This window comes from Macaca mulatta, chromosome 9 (assembly GCF_049350105.2).
Source record: "Macaca mulatta isolate MMU2019108-1 chromosome 9, T2T-MMU8v2.0, whole genome shotgun sequence".
Classification (NCBI taxonomy): domain Eukaryota; kingdom Metazoa; phylum Chordata; class Mammalia; order Primates; family Cercopithecidae; genus Macaca; species Macaca mulatta.
The window spans coordinates 110,668,604-110,683,924 of NC_133414.1; the positions used below are offsets into that span (position 1 = coordinate 110,668,604).

Here is a 15,321-nt window from a genome sequence, read left to right on the forward strand (position 1 = left end):
TAATGAGAAAGGAAGCAATAAAACAGGAATAGTGGACAGGCCAGCTGGGCTAATCAGCCCTGGCAGGAGGCCCACCCTCCAAATGAAGCTGGAGCCCATTAATTCTAGCATCTCATCTAGTTGGAAATCAACCTTCCCCAGAATTTCAGGAAGAACAGTAGCTCTTTAAGTAACCCAAACTAGTCCTCTACAGAGTTGGTTACAAAGAGCTGAATAGCTACAGGAAGCTTCTTAAACCTTACCTACTCACAGAGCTCTTCTTAGGGTCATCCTTGCCTCTTGGCAGTCTTTGTTCCTTATTGTATTTATAAGTGGTCAAGGCAAGAGCTCTGTGCCTTTCCTATGTTTCTTTCCATCCTTCTTTCGCGTTTTTTGACTCTCCACTTACCTGCTACATTAGGGCAGAGGATATTGACTCTGTCCTCTTCTTCCTCACTGCCCTTCCCTGAGTTCTGGATCTTGTCAATTGTTCCTTGGTCGTCCTGCCTCTAATCTTTTCCTCTTCTAGTCCATCCTTCACACTGCTGCTATTTGTTAACTTGACAAATCCCTCTCCAGCCTTCAGTGGTTCCCTATTGCCAGCAGCGGTACTCAATTATTTGTGCTCAGAGAGGTCTGTTTGATCAGCTGGGAGATGTGCTACAAGCAACTTGTTTCAGATACTATTGAAAATAGTGATTTGGGAATAATTTACTTCAAAATAAAAAGAGTGGATTCAAAGTTGTCATAATATTTCGCCAAAATTCTGAAATGTTTCCTTAACTGGGAAAAAAAAGCTAAGGAGCTAGTAACTGCATACAACCCATAGTCTATTTTATCCATTTGTCCATGCGAGTATTTTAGACATGATAAAATAAAGTTGAGAACCACTGAACCACAGGACAAGATGCTAACTGCTTTATTTAACTTGTTATCTTAGACTTTCACAACCACCCCTTAGCTACCACTTCCCCCATTCCTCCCCTATGGGAGGAAGACCTATGGTTCACTGCAAAGAAAGGACTCCTACTTTTCAACTACATGAAGTAATAGTTTTTTACTGATTACCGTTCCCCTACTCACTGCTCATCCACATAGTCTGATTTTTTTTTCAAGCCTATTTCAAATGTTATTTCCTCTGTGAAACTTTCCTCAAACCCTCAGAAAGTTAATTATTCTCTCCCCTGGGTTCCAAAGCTCTTTGAACCTACCTCTGACCTTGACCTTATTATACTGAATTGTAATTTTTTATTTTTTTTCCTTTTTGCATGCCCTATAGAATGCTTGACAATTACTTTGCTTATAAAATACTTAATAAATAAATGAGAGAGATAATATTTCACTGATGAGAAACCTAAGTTTCAGAGAAGATACCTCAGCATCACAAGGGCAAACACCAAATCCTCACAGTTCCAGTTTAGGGCTCTGTTCACTTTCTAATTGAATTTCCTGTTTGAGGAGACCCACAACTTCTGGTTGGCTAAACTGCCTCCATATTTAACATGTCCTTCTTAGGTTAGACAAGCTGGGCTATTCTGAGCTCAGTCATTCCAGTATCTCATCACATTGCTCTTGATGTATTTCTTCTGTCTAATGTACTTCCTGTCAGTTTCATTAATCTTTTTCTGTATAATTTCTTTTTATCATCTCTGTGTTCTGGAGTGCCATCTTTGCCCATTTTCTTTCGGTATCAGATGAATTTTTAATTTGCGGCTTCTGTTTTTGTGACATTTTTAGGATTTAAAATTTGCATTCTCTGCACTTGTTATCTCAAACCACAGAAAAGCAGATGAATGTAATTGCAACAAAACATACAATTAAACTAAGAACATACACAAAAAAGACAAAGTCACTGGGGAGGCAAGGACATTATGATCATATGCAAGAAAATGGGAAATAAAAGTTTCACAGAGTCCCAAAGCAATGACGACGTTCAAGGGTAAGTGCTAGTAGAGAGACTGGAAAGTAGCCACTTGCACATAAATTACTCTTCCTTTCTTTCCCAGTCCTTTTCTGTGACTAACCAACCCCTACCCACTTACAAGTCATAGGCTCCAGTAGCCTCACTGGTAATTTTACTCTTGCTTAGGACAAACCCTATAGTCCTCCCACTTACATGCTGAAACACTGCATGGTCATCCTAAGTTGCCCCTTCCTCCTGATGAAGCTTTTTGCCCCAAACAGCAATTTGCTCCCAGGGCCATTCCTCCAAACGTCCATGGGTAGCACATACCTTCTTCACATTGTCATTGCCTTGCATATTGCAGGACCTTACTAAACACTGACCAAGAGCCTGTGCATATGAAACATATGAATGGAATCCAGTAGATCAATGCAAATAACACTAAAAAGTCTTGTCCTCTTCCACTATCACTTGCCTAATATCATGATATCCAACTTCATTCATTCATTCAACCCTCACTTCATTCATCCATTCAATTCATTCAACCCTCACTTCCAGGACACTCACCCTAGCTTATTAATTGATGGTGGGGTCAAATTGATGTTCTTTCACCAAGAACATTCATTCAGTATTCTCCCTTGAAAGGCTTCCTAATCCTGGGTGGTTAGGAATATAAATATTACATCGGTTATAAAATAAATAGTTGATAAGTGTGGGTGATACTGAATAGTGTAATGGATAAGAGTGCAGGTTCTAGAGTCAGATGAGCCTCAGTTTGGATTCAAATTTTAATACTTAAAAAGCTCTGTGGACTTGAGCACATCACTGGTTTATTTAATAGATTAATAATATATAGTACACTCAATAAACAGCATTTATAACCCAAAAGGTAATACAATTATTAAATTTCTGTAAGTTAATGATGCATTTTTCACAATTCAATGCTTTTGGAATCAGGATATTATTCAAAATCAGTATCAAATGAAACTTGCCTGCTGTTTACCCTCTCCCTTCCCAGTTGTTATTAAATTAATGGTGAATTTTCTAATATTTGTTCTAAGATTCAAGGAAATATTTGTATCTAAGAATCAAGGAAATTAAGGTTCATGGAATGACAATGACTAAAACTTTGGTGTTCTTTGACAGTAAACATACCTTTTGGGTCAGACTCCCCAACTATAATATTGTTCATGTCTTGTATATGAAGGCAAAGAGTCAAAATTTCCCTTAGGTCATATTCTCCCATTTGCAGATGCACAGCCAAGTGGGGTCACAGAGGCTAATTTACCAAGAAGTTCACGGAGCTTAAATTTCCAGCTCCCTGCTTTCACAGGGATCTAACAATATCCTAAGAAGGGCCCTGCTAATGTGTTCATATGGTCAAATATTTACATAATTTGCAGATTTCCTTGTTTTATTTTCCTTATAAAGGTCCCCATTGTATAAATGTCAGGCCCCATAAAACTCAGAATCACTCATTGATGTTATCCCGAGGTATTAATGTGGTACAGTTTGTATTTGGGGTCCTGTGCCTTCTGAGTACAGGTGACCCTTAAATGACATGGGTTTGAACTGCTAGAGTTCACTTATACGTTAATTTATTTCAATGAAAATTATATTGGGTGCACCTGCCTCTCTTTTCTGCCCTTCCACCTCCTCCACCTCTTCTGCCTCTGCCATTCCTGAGACAGCAAGACCAATGCTTCCTCTTTCTCCTCCTCCTCAGCCTACTCGATGTGAAGACAAAGAGGATAAAGACCTTTATGATGATGATGATCTGCTTCCACTTAATAAACAGTAAATATATTTTCTCTTTCTTATAATTTTATTTTCTTTCTTTTTATTCCTTTTTTTCTTTCTTTTTTTTTCTTTTTGGAGACAGGGTCTTGTTTTGTTGCCCAGGTTGGAGTGCAGTGGCAGGATCCCGGCTCACTGCAGCCTCAACTTCCCTGGGCTCAAGCAATCCTCCCACCTCAGCCTCCCAAGCAGCTGGTATCACAGGCATGTGATACCATGCCCAGCTAATTTTTGTTTGTGTGTGTGTGTGTGTAGATACAGGGTTTTGACATGTTACCCAGGTTGGTCTCAAACTCCTGGTTCAAATGATCCACCTGCTTTGGACTCCCAAAGTGATGGGATTACAGGTGTGAGCTGCCATGCTCAGCCCATGATTTTCTTAATAACATTTTCTTTCTTTTAGCTTACTTTATTACAAAAATACAGTAGATAATACAGATAACAGACAAAATATGTTTATCAGTTAGACTTATGCTATATTATCAGTAAGTCTTCTGTTATGTTATCAGTAAGGCTTCTGGTCAACAGCAGGCTATTAGCAGTTAAGTTTTGGGGGAGTCAAAAGCTATAAATGAATTTTCGACTATACAAGAAGGTCAGCGCCCCTAACCCTCATGTTATTCAAGGACCAACTGTATTTCCTTGGCCTGTGTTTCTCTTCCCCTCCATCAAAACCTGCTCTTGGAAAAGGATCTTCTATTTGCCTTTAAAGCCTTAGTGTGAATTTAAGCCAGTGTGGTCTACCTCTTCCCAGATAGTTTACATTCTTCATCATCATCCTAATGTAGAATGAAAGATTGTTCACTCAAATGAAATGTCTGAAACAGACTGAAATATTATTTGGGGCCACAAAAATACTTTTCCATCACTCCTAAACATACACTGAAGATACTTTCCTACTATGTCTATATGTAGGCATAGCTCATAGGGCTGTCTAAACTGATTTCCATCTATTCAACACTACCGCAAAGTTAGCAGCAGATAAGGTTCTTCTGCAGTGTAAACAGCGGAGACAGCACATATAAATGTGAATGAGATAAGACATTACTTCTTTTGTACTTCAGGTGCTTTATTCTGCTCATTCACCTGCCCCTCGCTTTGTGCATCCTTCCCTCCAACACGCATTGAGCACCTGCTAAGTGATGGGCACTGGGACATTGAAATAAGCGTCAATATTGCCGAACGAATGAGGGAATTTAGGAATGAATCAAGCAAACACTGATTTTTGTGGTGATACTACGGTTCTGTCCCTAGTTTTCATTTTCCAGTTTTCTTCATTAGAGAAGACTAATATTATCATTGTCCTCATGTTTCCTTTAATTGTGCCTCTAGTTATTCTATGGTCCTCAAGAATAAATGGGTTTTTGTTTGTTTGTTTTGCTCTTTTCTTCTTATTTACTAAGAGGCTCAAATAAGCAGGTAAACTGGAAAGCTGGTTAAAAGCAAGGGTTTCTTTTAAAATCTATTAATTACTTCAAATAAATTACATGTCCTTCTCCCTTACTTCCATGGTCCTACAACTACAATATATTGGAAGAAGTGGCATAATGTCACTGCATTTATTGAGACTTCAAAAGAGTTGATCTTTATTACATATAAACAATCATAAGCAATGATAACAAATGAAGGACTATGCTCATATGACGAACCATACAAACCATTCCTTTATCCATACATGTCTACCACCAGTGGTCCTCTGATCATACCCTAAGAAGAACTGTATAAATTAGAGAGAGTCTAACTTTTAGGTGTTAGCCTCAATGTCATTTTCTCTGAGAGGACTTCCCTGATTTCCTTTTCTTCACAAACTAAGGTGGGTGCTTCCCACCATGGACTCCTATAGCATCCTGTAATAGGAATCATAACATCTTATTACTGTTGCTTGCTTAATTATCAGTTTTCCCCACTGGACCATAAGGTCTATGAAGACAAGCATCACGTCAGTCTTGCTCACCATTTTATTCTCAGGGACGTGGAAAATTCTAAGAATGTTACAAATAGTCAATAAATGAAGGAAGGAAGGGAAGAAAGAAGGAAATGAAGGCAGTTAGAATGACTACGATAAAGAAGACAGTAAGAAATGCTGTGAGGTATGCAGAAAAGAGAACTCTTATACCTGTTGGTGGGAATGTAAATTAGGACATCCATTATGGAAAACAGTATGGAAGTTCCTCAAAAAGCTAGAGATATAACTACTGTGTGATCCAGTAATCCCAGTACAGGCTATGTATCCAAAAGAAAATAAGTATGCCGAAGAGATATCTATACTCTCATGTTCACTGCAGTACTATTCACAATAGTCAAGTTATGAAATCAACCTAAGTTTCCATCAGCAGATGAATGGAGCCAGGTATGGTGGCTTAGGTATGTAATCCCTGCACTTTGGGTGGCTGGGGAAGGAGAGTCACTTGAGACCAGAAGTTTGAGGTCACCATGGTCAACACAGCAAGACCCTGTCTCTACAAAAAAATGAAAAAATTAGCCAGGTGTGGTAGCGCGGGCCTGCAGTTCCAGCTACTTGGGAGGCTGAAGCAGGAGGAGCACTTGAGCCCAGGAATTCAAGGCTGCAGTGAGCTATAATTGCACTACTGCACTCCAGCCTGGGCAAAAGAACAGGACCCCCTCTCAAGAAAAAAAAGAATGGATAAAGAAAATGTGGCATATATATTTGCAGAATACTATTGAGCCATAAAAAAAGAATGAGATCTTGTCATTTGAGGCAACAAGAATGAGCCTGGAGGACACTGGGTTAGGTGAAATAGGTGCGGCATAGAAAGATAAATACCACATATGTTCTTGCTCATATGTGGAAGCTAAGAAATTTGATTGCATAAAAGTAGAGAGTAAAACTGTTGTTACTAAAGGCTAGGAAGGGTGGGGAGTGGAGATAGAAGAGGTTGGTTAACAAATCCAAAATTACAGCCAGATAAAAGGAATACATTCTAGTGTCTGATAGCACTGTAGGGTGATTATAATTAACATAATTTATTGTACATTTTCTAATGGCTACAAGATTTTGAATGTTCCCAACACAAATAAATGATAAATGTTTGAAGTGATAATTGTGTGAATTATCCTGATTTTTTTTTTTTTTTTTTTTTTTTGAGACAGGTCTTGCTCTGTTGCCCAGGCTGGAGTGCAATGGCGTGGTCTCGGCTCACTGCAACCTCCACCTCCTGGGTTCAAGGGATTCTCCTGCCTCAGCCTCCTGAGTAGCTGAGATTACATGTGCCTGCCACCATGCCTGGCTGATTTTTGTATTTTTAGTAGAGATGGGGTTTCGCCATGTTGGTCAGGCTGGTCTCAAACTCCTGACCTCAGGTTATCTGCCTGCTTAGGCTCCCAAAGTGCTGGGATTACAGGCGTGAGCCATCGTGCCTGGCCAAGTTATCCTGGTTTGATCATTACACATTGTATACATGTATTGCAATATCACTCTGTATCCCATAAGTATGTATAATTATTATATGTCAAAAATAATTTTAGGAAAAAGGAAGGGAGGAAGGAAGAAATCTTTCAAATATTGGGGGAGCCAATTGTTGAGTTTATTTAGTATTCAAAATGCAATAATATGGACAGTACTTTTGGAAACACTTCCTTTATGACTGGGATTACACCAACTCCTTTCTGTGCTTATTGAATTACTGAACATAATATCAAAAAGTGTTATTTCCTCTTCTGATTCCTCTAGGAGATGAAGACACAAATCACAGAGTCCAAATGACTTCAGCAAAAGTGGTTCTTCTTGGTTCTTAAGTCATTGTTTTGGAGTCAGCCCAGCTATCCAGACTATACCATCTGCACTGTGTCCTAAACTTTCTCACTTTCCCATCTGACTCTTCCCTGTATTTTTAGATTATCAACTCTTTCCTTTGACTCATCTCCCAATGTACACATGACCATCATCATTCTAATGAAAGGGAAAGAGTGTGTGGATCATCCAAAGGGGTGAGTTGTCCACACATTGCTCAAACATGTCTCTATTTGGCTTTCAGATGCATCATGTAGATTTTCATATAACCAGATAATTCACCCACTGCTCAGAAAACTGAGAATTCTTCTCTAAGTGGCAGTCCAAATTTGCAAACCACAGCTGTTTTTAGCAATTGAATCATTGTCTTTCAGGTGCCAAAAATATCACCTATCATATTCCCCAGAGTTCAAAAAAAGAGGAAAGAGGAGAAAAAGCAAAGAACAAGTTGAGGATAAAGGTAATGTAAAGCTTCTCTAGTTACAGAAATTATTAAAAATAGCTATAATAACTATAACAACAATAATAATAGCAATAAGAGCTAGCATTCAATAACAATGAACAAAACAGGGCGTTCTCACATGACTTCCCTAATCTACCTAAGAGGGAGGGAGAATAGTATCCTTAGCATCTTCATTTTACAAAGAGACAAAATCAGAGAAATCAAGTAAGTGACTGGCCCAAAGCCACACAGCTATACTTAAGCCAGGCCATCAGACTTCAAATCCTGGGCCTAATACCCTATCAAACAGCCTTACCAGTGATTTATAAAGCCACTCCCACATGGCACCATTTTGGTGAAAAATCTGCCCCTTTTCTACCACTGTGGGCCTAATGGGGTCCTTAGGACTTCAATTCCTTTTTTTTTTTTTTGAGACGGAGTCTCGCTCTGCCACCCAGGCTGGAGTGCAGTGGCCGGATCTCAGCTCACTGCAAGCTCCGCCTCCCGGGTTCACGCCATTCTCCTGCCTCAGCCTCCCGAGTAGCTGGGACTACAGGCGCCCGCCACCTCGCCCGGCTAGTTTTTTTTTTTTGTATTTTTTAGTAGAGACGGGTTTCACCGTGTTAGCCAGGATGGTCTCGATCTCCTGACCTCATGATCTGCCCGTCTCGGCCTCCCAAAGTGCTGGGATTACAGGCTTGAGCCACCGCGCCCGGCCTACAAAGAGAGAAGAAACAAAGTACACTTCCAGCTTTGGGGTGAAGGTTCCAGGTATAGAGACAATAAAACCTTACTTGGAAGGCCAGGCACCGTGGCTCACACTTATAATCCCAGCACTTTGGGAGGCCAAGGCGAGTGGATTGCCTGAGCTCAAGAGTTCAAGACAAGCCTGGGCAACATGGTGAAACCTTTGTCTCTACCAAAAACACAAAAATTAGCCAGTTGTGGTGGCATGTACCTGTGATCCCGGCTACCAGGGAAGCTGAGGTGGAAGGATTGCTTGGCCTGGGAGGCTGAGGTTCAGTGAGCTGAGATCCCGGCACTGTACTCCAACCTGGGTGACAAAGTGAGACCCATCTCAAAAAAAAAAACAAAAACAAAAACAAAAAACACCGGGTGCGGTGGCTCATGCCTGTAATCCCAGCACTTTGGGAGGCCGAGGCGGGTGGATCACGAGGTCAGGAGAGCGAAACCATCCTGGCTAACATGGTGAAACCCCGTCTCTACTGAAAATACAAAAAAATTAGCTGGGTGTGGTGGCGGGCGCCTATAGTCCCAGCTACTCAGGAGGCTAAGGCAGGAGAATGGTGTGAACCCAGGAGGTGGAGCTTGCAGTGACCTGAGATTGCGCCACTGCACTCTAGCCTGGGCGACAGAGCGAGACTCTGTCTCAAAAAAAAAACAATTTAAAAAACGTGAAACCTAACTTGGCCCATCTCTGAAATGATTTGAGGAACTTGCAAGAAAGTCATTTGCTAGTGCGCCCTAGTTTGTACTTTGGACCCTAATTCCCAAGAACCCTCCTCCCCACCCACCAGGGACTTCAGGAACAGTCAAAGCAACATTTCAGCAATCAAAGTTTGGGGATCCTGGTCTAGTCTCCTAGCTCTCATGTCCCCAGGGAAGGCCAGTGCTTAGTACACCTTGGGTTGTGGTGAGAGAGACTCTCCTCTTGGAGGCCCTAACAACTGGGTCCAGACTGCTTTAGCCAATGAGAAGTCTATCCAGTGGTTCAAATCTCAGGGAATCCATGATCCAGCAACACCTCTAGCATATACTCAGTGAAGGCAATATCTGGCAAGAGCTTTGTAAAAGAGAATTGGGGGAAAAAACAGGGAAATGACTTAAAGCCTACCAAATGAAACAGGGAGGATGAAACTGTAGAAGTTCATATTTTCCAAAAATGACTGCAAAAACATTTCTGGTCTTATATGCTTTTCCAGAGTATTGCTACTCCCCCATCGAAAGGAGGAGTTAATTTCTTTTCACCTTGAAGCTTGGTGGGTCTTGGCGACTCCTTCAATGAATAGGATATGGCTAATGTGATGCCGTGTGACTTCTGAGGTTAGGTTAGGAAAAGTGATACAGCATCCCCTGTCAGAGATGGGAGTGAACAAGTCTTCTGATGGTCCCAGATACTAACCTTTCAGTAATCCCAGCCTTTAGGTCTTTTAGCTCAGGCTTCAGACATCATGGAGCAGAGACAAACCCTTCCCTCTGTACTCTTTGAGAATTCCTGATCCATACAATCCTTTGGCTTCATAAATGGCTGTTTTATGCTACTAAGTTTTGGGGTAATTTGTTGCACAGCAAGAGATATTCAGAACAGGAACCCTGGCTTGAGGGGTTCTCTTTGGGCATGTTCTCTTTGCAACTGCCAAAAGGTAAGTCCAGACCCTGCTGCGAAGCCTAGCCCTCCCCTGCCAGGTGCTTTCTGCATATAGTCCTCTCTCAGGGGTCCCACTGTTCCTCCCTGTGACAGCACTTCCCCTTCCCCTTCTAAGTCCGTTAGGCTTGTTTTTAAAGATCTGAATACCAATTGGGCACAGGGTTTTAGCTCTTTTTCTGAAGTTTCTTGGGCCCAGATAAATCAGGAGGTAAGTTATTTCAGTTTTCAAACTGGTTCATATGGTGAAGGCATATGCAGTGGGGGAGGGTAACGGGAAGTGGGGATAAAGGAAAGAACCTAACTTCCAACACCTTTGTCTTAGTTCTGACCTACAGCCACTTGTTGTACTTAAATAATAACATGAGTGCAGTTAGAACCTTCACTCTCAGTACCTTGATAGAAGTGAATCATTTTACTTCCAACAACAACCCTCTGATCAAACTCAAAACGGGAAAAGCCAAAACTATAGGAACTTGACTATCTTGTATACTATTGTAATATAAACATTTAGAACAGTGTCTAGATATAGTAAGCACTCAATAAACATTTATTTAATGAAGCAATAAACAAATGAATTAATGACAGAAAATTCTTCCCTCCTTCTAGAGGGCAATATGTAATATCAGATTAGCATAACGTGCTTAGAAGACTACAGTATTCAATAGGTTAACATTCTATTACATTAGGTAATATGTTTTCAATCTGCTGAAAGTAAGTGTTAAAACTTACTTTACCTTGAGGGCAGAGACCATGTCTTATACCACTTTGTATCCCCAGCATCTGACACTTTGCCTTAGGTACTCGCTAAATGCTCAGTGAATATTTTTCACTAAATGAATATCAAACAGGGACTGGTAGAAATATTTCAAATCATTTAGTTCTCCTAGGCTTTGCCTAGTGAAAGGCAGTGACAGATAAGGGTGCTGGCCAATGCACCTGCTCCCTGGAGGGATCAGATTGGGATGTAGTAGTTCAGAAGTTCTGAGGCTTCTCAGCCTATCCAACTCTTGAGAACAAGAGAATTCCAGATGCTGTTTATAATCTGAGTATGACATTGGGATGAATACAAAAAAGGTGAAGCCTTCCACTTCAGCTGTCAAAACTGATGTTCTTTGATTTCTTCAAATAGGATTTCCTTTCAGAGCTATAAATGAGCTATTCATTTGTCTGTTTATTAATTCATCTTGTATTTATTGAGAGCCTGCTTATTACAAATTTTTTCCAAAGATTTGTTTAATTCGCTCAAGAAATAGCAGACTATTCAAAGGGTCCCCATTCCCTGGAAAAGAACCTTCACTGGGCAACCAAAGATAATAATATGTTGTAGAGGCCCATGACAATTGTAGATGTAAGATCTTCACAATTTAGAATTAACTAATACACGATTTCAAAATGTGATCCATAATTGGCATTATGGAAAATCACTTGACAGATTATTAAAAATAGAGACCTCTGGAAGCCACTCCAGCCATATTAAATCAGAACCTCAGGAGTGAAATTAGAAACTTTAGTGAGCACCACTGGTGATTTTGATCGTCCTCAAGTCTGAGAATCACTGACCAAAGGTGTGCTGACAGCACCTACATGCAATTGCTTAATATACTATAGCTTTCCTCTCAACTTTACAAAATTAAGATCTTACTTGGCTAATTCTAAGACACCTAGGAACAGTGTAAATATGGCTTAGAATTGCCAGTGCCCCAGACTGGAATTTCACTGAATGAATATAATCATTTTCTCCCTTAAGTAACCTAAAATAAACCCCTCCAAAAAAGAAAATATCAGGTAAATCTATTCTTCCCTTATGAAACTCACAGTTTAGAAGCAATTAAAATAGAGATGCTTTAGGTCAGGCACAGTGGCTTACTTACACCTGTAATCCCAACACTTTGGGCGGCTGAGGCAGGTGGATCACTCAAGGTCAGGAATTCGAGACCAGCTTGGCCAGCATGGTGAAACCACATTTCTACTAAAAATATAAAAATTGGCTGGGCGTGGCAGCTTGTGCCTGTAGTCCAGCTCCTTAGGAGGCTGAGGCAGGTAAATTGCTTGAACCCAGGAGGCAGAGGTTGCAGTGAGCTGAGATCATGCCGCTGCACTCCAGCCTGGGCAACAGAGCAAGACTCCATTTCAAAAAAAAAATTAATTAAAAACAATAGAGATGCTTTAAACCTTGATATGGCACACACAGACCCTTTTCAATTTGAAAAACAACAAATGACAGGCAACAATTGTGATGGGGGGCTTGTGACCATGCCCATCTGGACTGTACTATTTTCCTATTTTTCCACCCTGGTTCCCACAGTGCTGAGGCCCAGCTGGGACTTTGTGTCTTTTTCCTTGCCTTACCCCCAGACTTGCTCCTTTTCTTCCCAGGATACTTTTACTCACTTTCTGAATCTTCCTAATCTGGTCAGAGAGTGTGTCTAACAGGCGAGTTTTCAGGAAGTCCATCACCTTGACCACCCGGCCATCAATGTAGCAACTGGAATGAAAATAAAATAAGAATCAGATAAAATCTCAAGCAAAGGACTATAAATACATTTTTCTAGCCGGAGGTCTTTGTTGCCTGAGGAAACAAACCAGGGTTCCACCTGGGCTCTCACATTCTAAAAGGTTTTGACCCTGGGTACTTTTCAAACAAATAATAACCTTTTTATCTTCTCCATTTCCACCGCTATTTGTGGGCTAATACTGTTATTTTTTTCAGCTTTTGTCACATGAAACCCTATTGCTTACTTGACGGAATTGATGGAAATTCCATAATACAAATTGGGTAATGAGGAAAAGCTTACTTTTTTTTCCCTTGGGGAAATAATTTAACACCCATCCCATGCCCATCGCTAATCCCACCTTAAAGTAATAAAGGTATGTGAGAGGTTTGAAATAATACTCAATCATTTTAATAAGTTTTTTCATACCTTTAAATAAGAAAATAAATACCAAAGCAAAAATCTGACTTAGTGTAGTGCGTGAGTCTCCAGCTCATTCCTGTGGGCGAACACTCTGTAGTCAACCTGCTACCAAAATATGCTGTGGTTGCCGACTACCCCCAGAATGAATGAACAAAGGAATGAATGATGTACAAAGGTGGAAGAGCCCTCTCCTAAAATAGTAACAACTTGATACTCATCGGCTTTTGTTTTTGTTTGGTTTTTCTTAGCTTAAATGAAACATTAAGTTGTGTTGACACTATGTTGTAAATATTTGACCAAAACAGGCCCATCCAGCTTTGTGGAGATATCCTTTGTGAGACTCTTTTCTGAAGACTAAGCTAAGGCTGACCCTTTGTTACCTCAGACCTTCCCTTACCCCCATCTTGGCAAAGTTCTGAATTCCATCAATTTCTAAATGCTTGTGATTCCTGGGTGCCTTTTCCAATCCACTAAGTTATCCTTGGTTGCTGGCTAATGATAAATTATTTCACTTTTAAGAAGCAGTCACCTATCACTACATATTATAGAACTATGTGAAAATTATTTTCAATGTCAACTCGCTATACCAACATGTGATGTATTGGAATGGTTAATTTTTAAATGTTTGTTTTATTGTAAGGCAGGTGCTTTCGTTGAGGTAAGGGTAGTGATCTACCCACTCAGCCTTCCTTTTGGCCTCACTTACCACTTCACGACATTTCCACAGAATCCAGTGCTTAAACCATTGGAATGTTGGAGCAAATTTGGGTTTTAGCCAGAAATATCTGAGTTCAAATTCCAGATGGGGTATTTACTAACTATATGATCTTGGGTAAGTTACGTAGTCTCTATGGGCCTCAGTTTTTTTATTCTTAAATGGGGGATAATATATCTTCTCCTCAGGCTTAATTGAGAATTAATGAGATAACAAACGTAAAGTTCCTGGCATACAGTAGGGACTGAACAACTTTTAGTTCTTTCTAATTGTCAGCTCACAAAGATGGGATTATAAACAATAGGAGACTGATTAATTAAGTTATGTGTAAATATAGAATACTATGACAGTGGAATTTCTGAGCCAGGGGATACATGTAATTGAAAATTTTTGGTGGTTACTTATATCAGGAAATAAAATAATAACATGTCCTTTGCCTCATCCCTTGTATAGATGCCAGACTCAGATCCAATAAACATTTATTATGTGCAACACATAGCGCTGGGCATATCCACGTCCATTATCCTATCTCGTAACCTGCTCATAGTAGTACTTCTTAATTAGCACCTCTGATTTTTGAAAAAAGATCAGATACATGGCATACTACATGGAAGCCAGGCATATTGTGACAGAGTAGTGTTAAAATTAAAAATAATTTAAGCACTGCTAATCTAACACATATTTGAGGAACATGAATACTTGCTACTATATTATATGGTGACCAGGAATATAACAAGTAATGCATTGTAATTATTCTTTTATTATTTAATCAAATATATTATAGTTTCCTCTTTTCTCCGTTAGTTCCCCAGTAACTATATTAAACATCAATATTTATAATTTTTGTTAGCAACACAGATAGTTTAATACTTATTGAGATAAAAATTCCAGATGTAATTTTTCAGTATGTAAGATTTCCTGTGAAGAACCTCTCTAGCCTACCCCAATCTGTGGCCCATGGTTGAGGGTCCCTTCACTCCTTTCCTCCTTCCTTTTCTCAAGTACCCAGAACCCGGAGTTACAAAACCTTGGTTCAGTCCCTTCTTTAAAGTGGGTTTCAAAAAATCCAAATCTATAGTATTTTCACAGGGTTAGTGTACTGATCACATAAGGAAAAATGCTGGGCATGGGACCTGGCATATAAAAGCTATTAAATAACCAGATCTACCCTGTTCAGATTACTTAACGGCCCAAGGCAGCAGAAACTTACACTGAAAGGCCATGGATGGGATGCGCAGGGGGAGCATCCCTCTGGAGGAGAGCATGCTACGCGCTGTAGAACTTGGAGTGAGGAAAGTGTAGAGCGTCAAGAACAGACTCTGGATTCCCAGCAGGTGTGAGGCAGAGGCAGGGATGGAGATGGCTGTGATATGTTGTAAAAATTTGGAGTTTGAAAAGACCTTAGTGGTCAGCTGGCCTAAAGCATGTAA

The 15,321-nt window shown here is 40.1% G+C and overlaps 1 protein-coding gene and 1 long non-coding RNA gene across 6 annotated transcripts in view; one reads left to right on the forward strand and one right to left on the reverse strand.

Moving 5' to 3' along the window:
- The window catches only part of HPSE2 (heparanase 2 (inactive)), a 782,696-nt gene that overhangs the window by 164,486 nt on the left and 602,889 nt on the right, over window positions 1-15,321 (reverse strand). For all 5 annotated transcript variants that reach the window (XM_077947182.1, XM_077947181.1, XM_077947184.1 and 2 more), the window contains one exon: window positions 12,653-12,746. In XM_077947182.1, coding sequence (XP_077803308.1) covers window positions 12,653-12,746 — 94 coding nt within the window. The remainder of the gene's footprint in view (window positions 1-12,652; window positions 12,747-15,321) is intronic.
- LOC144331245 (uncharacterized) overlaps window positions 1-15,321 on the forward strand; it is a 235,745-nt gene that overhangs the window by 154,168 nt on the left and 66,256 nt on the right. Inside the window, exon 3 of the long non-coding RNA XR_013398235.1 lies at window positions 3,609-3,679. This is a non-coding gene — a long non-coding RNA (uncharacterized LOC144331245). The remainder of the gene's footprint in view (window positions 1-3,608; window positions 3,680-15,321) is intronic.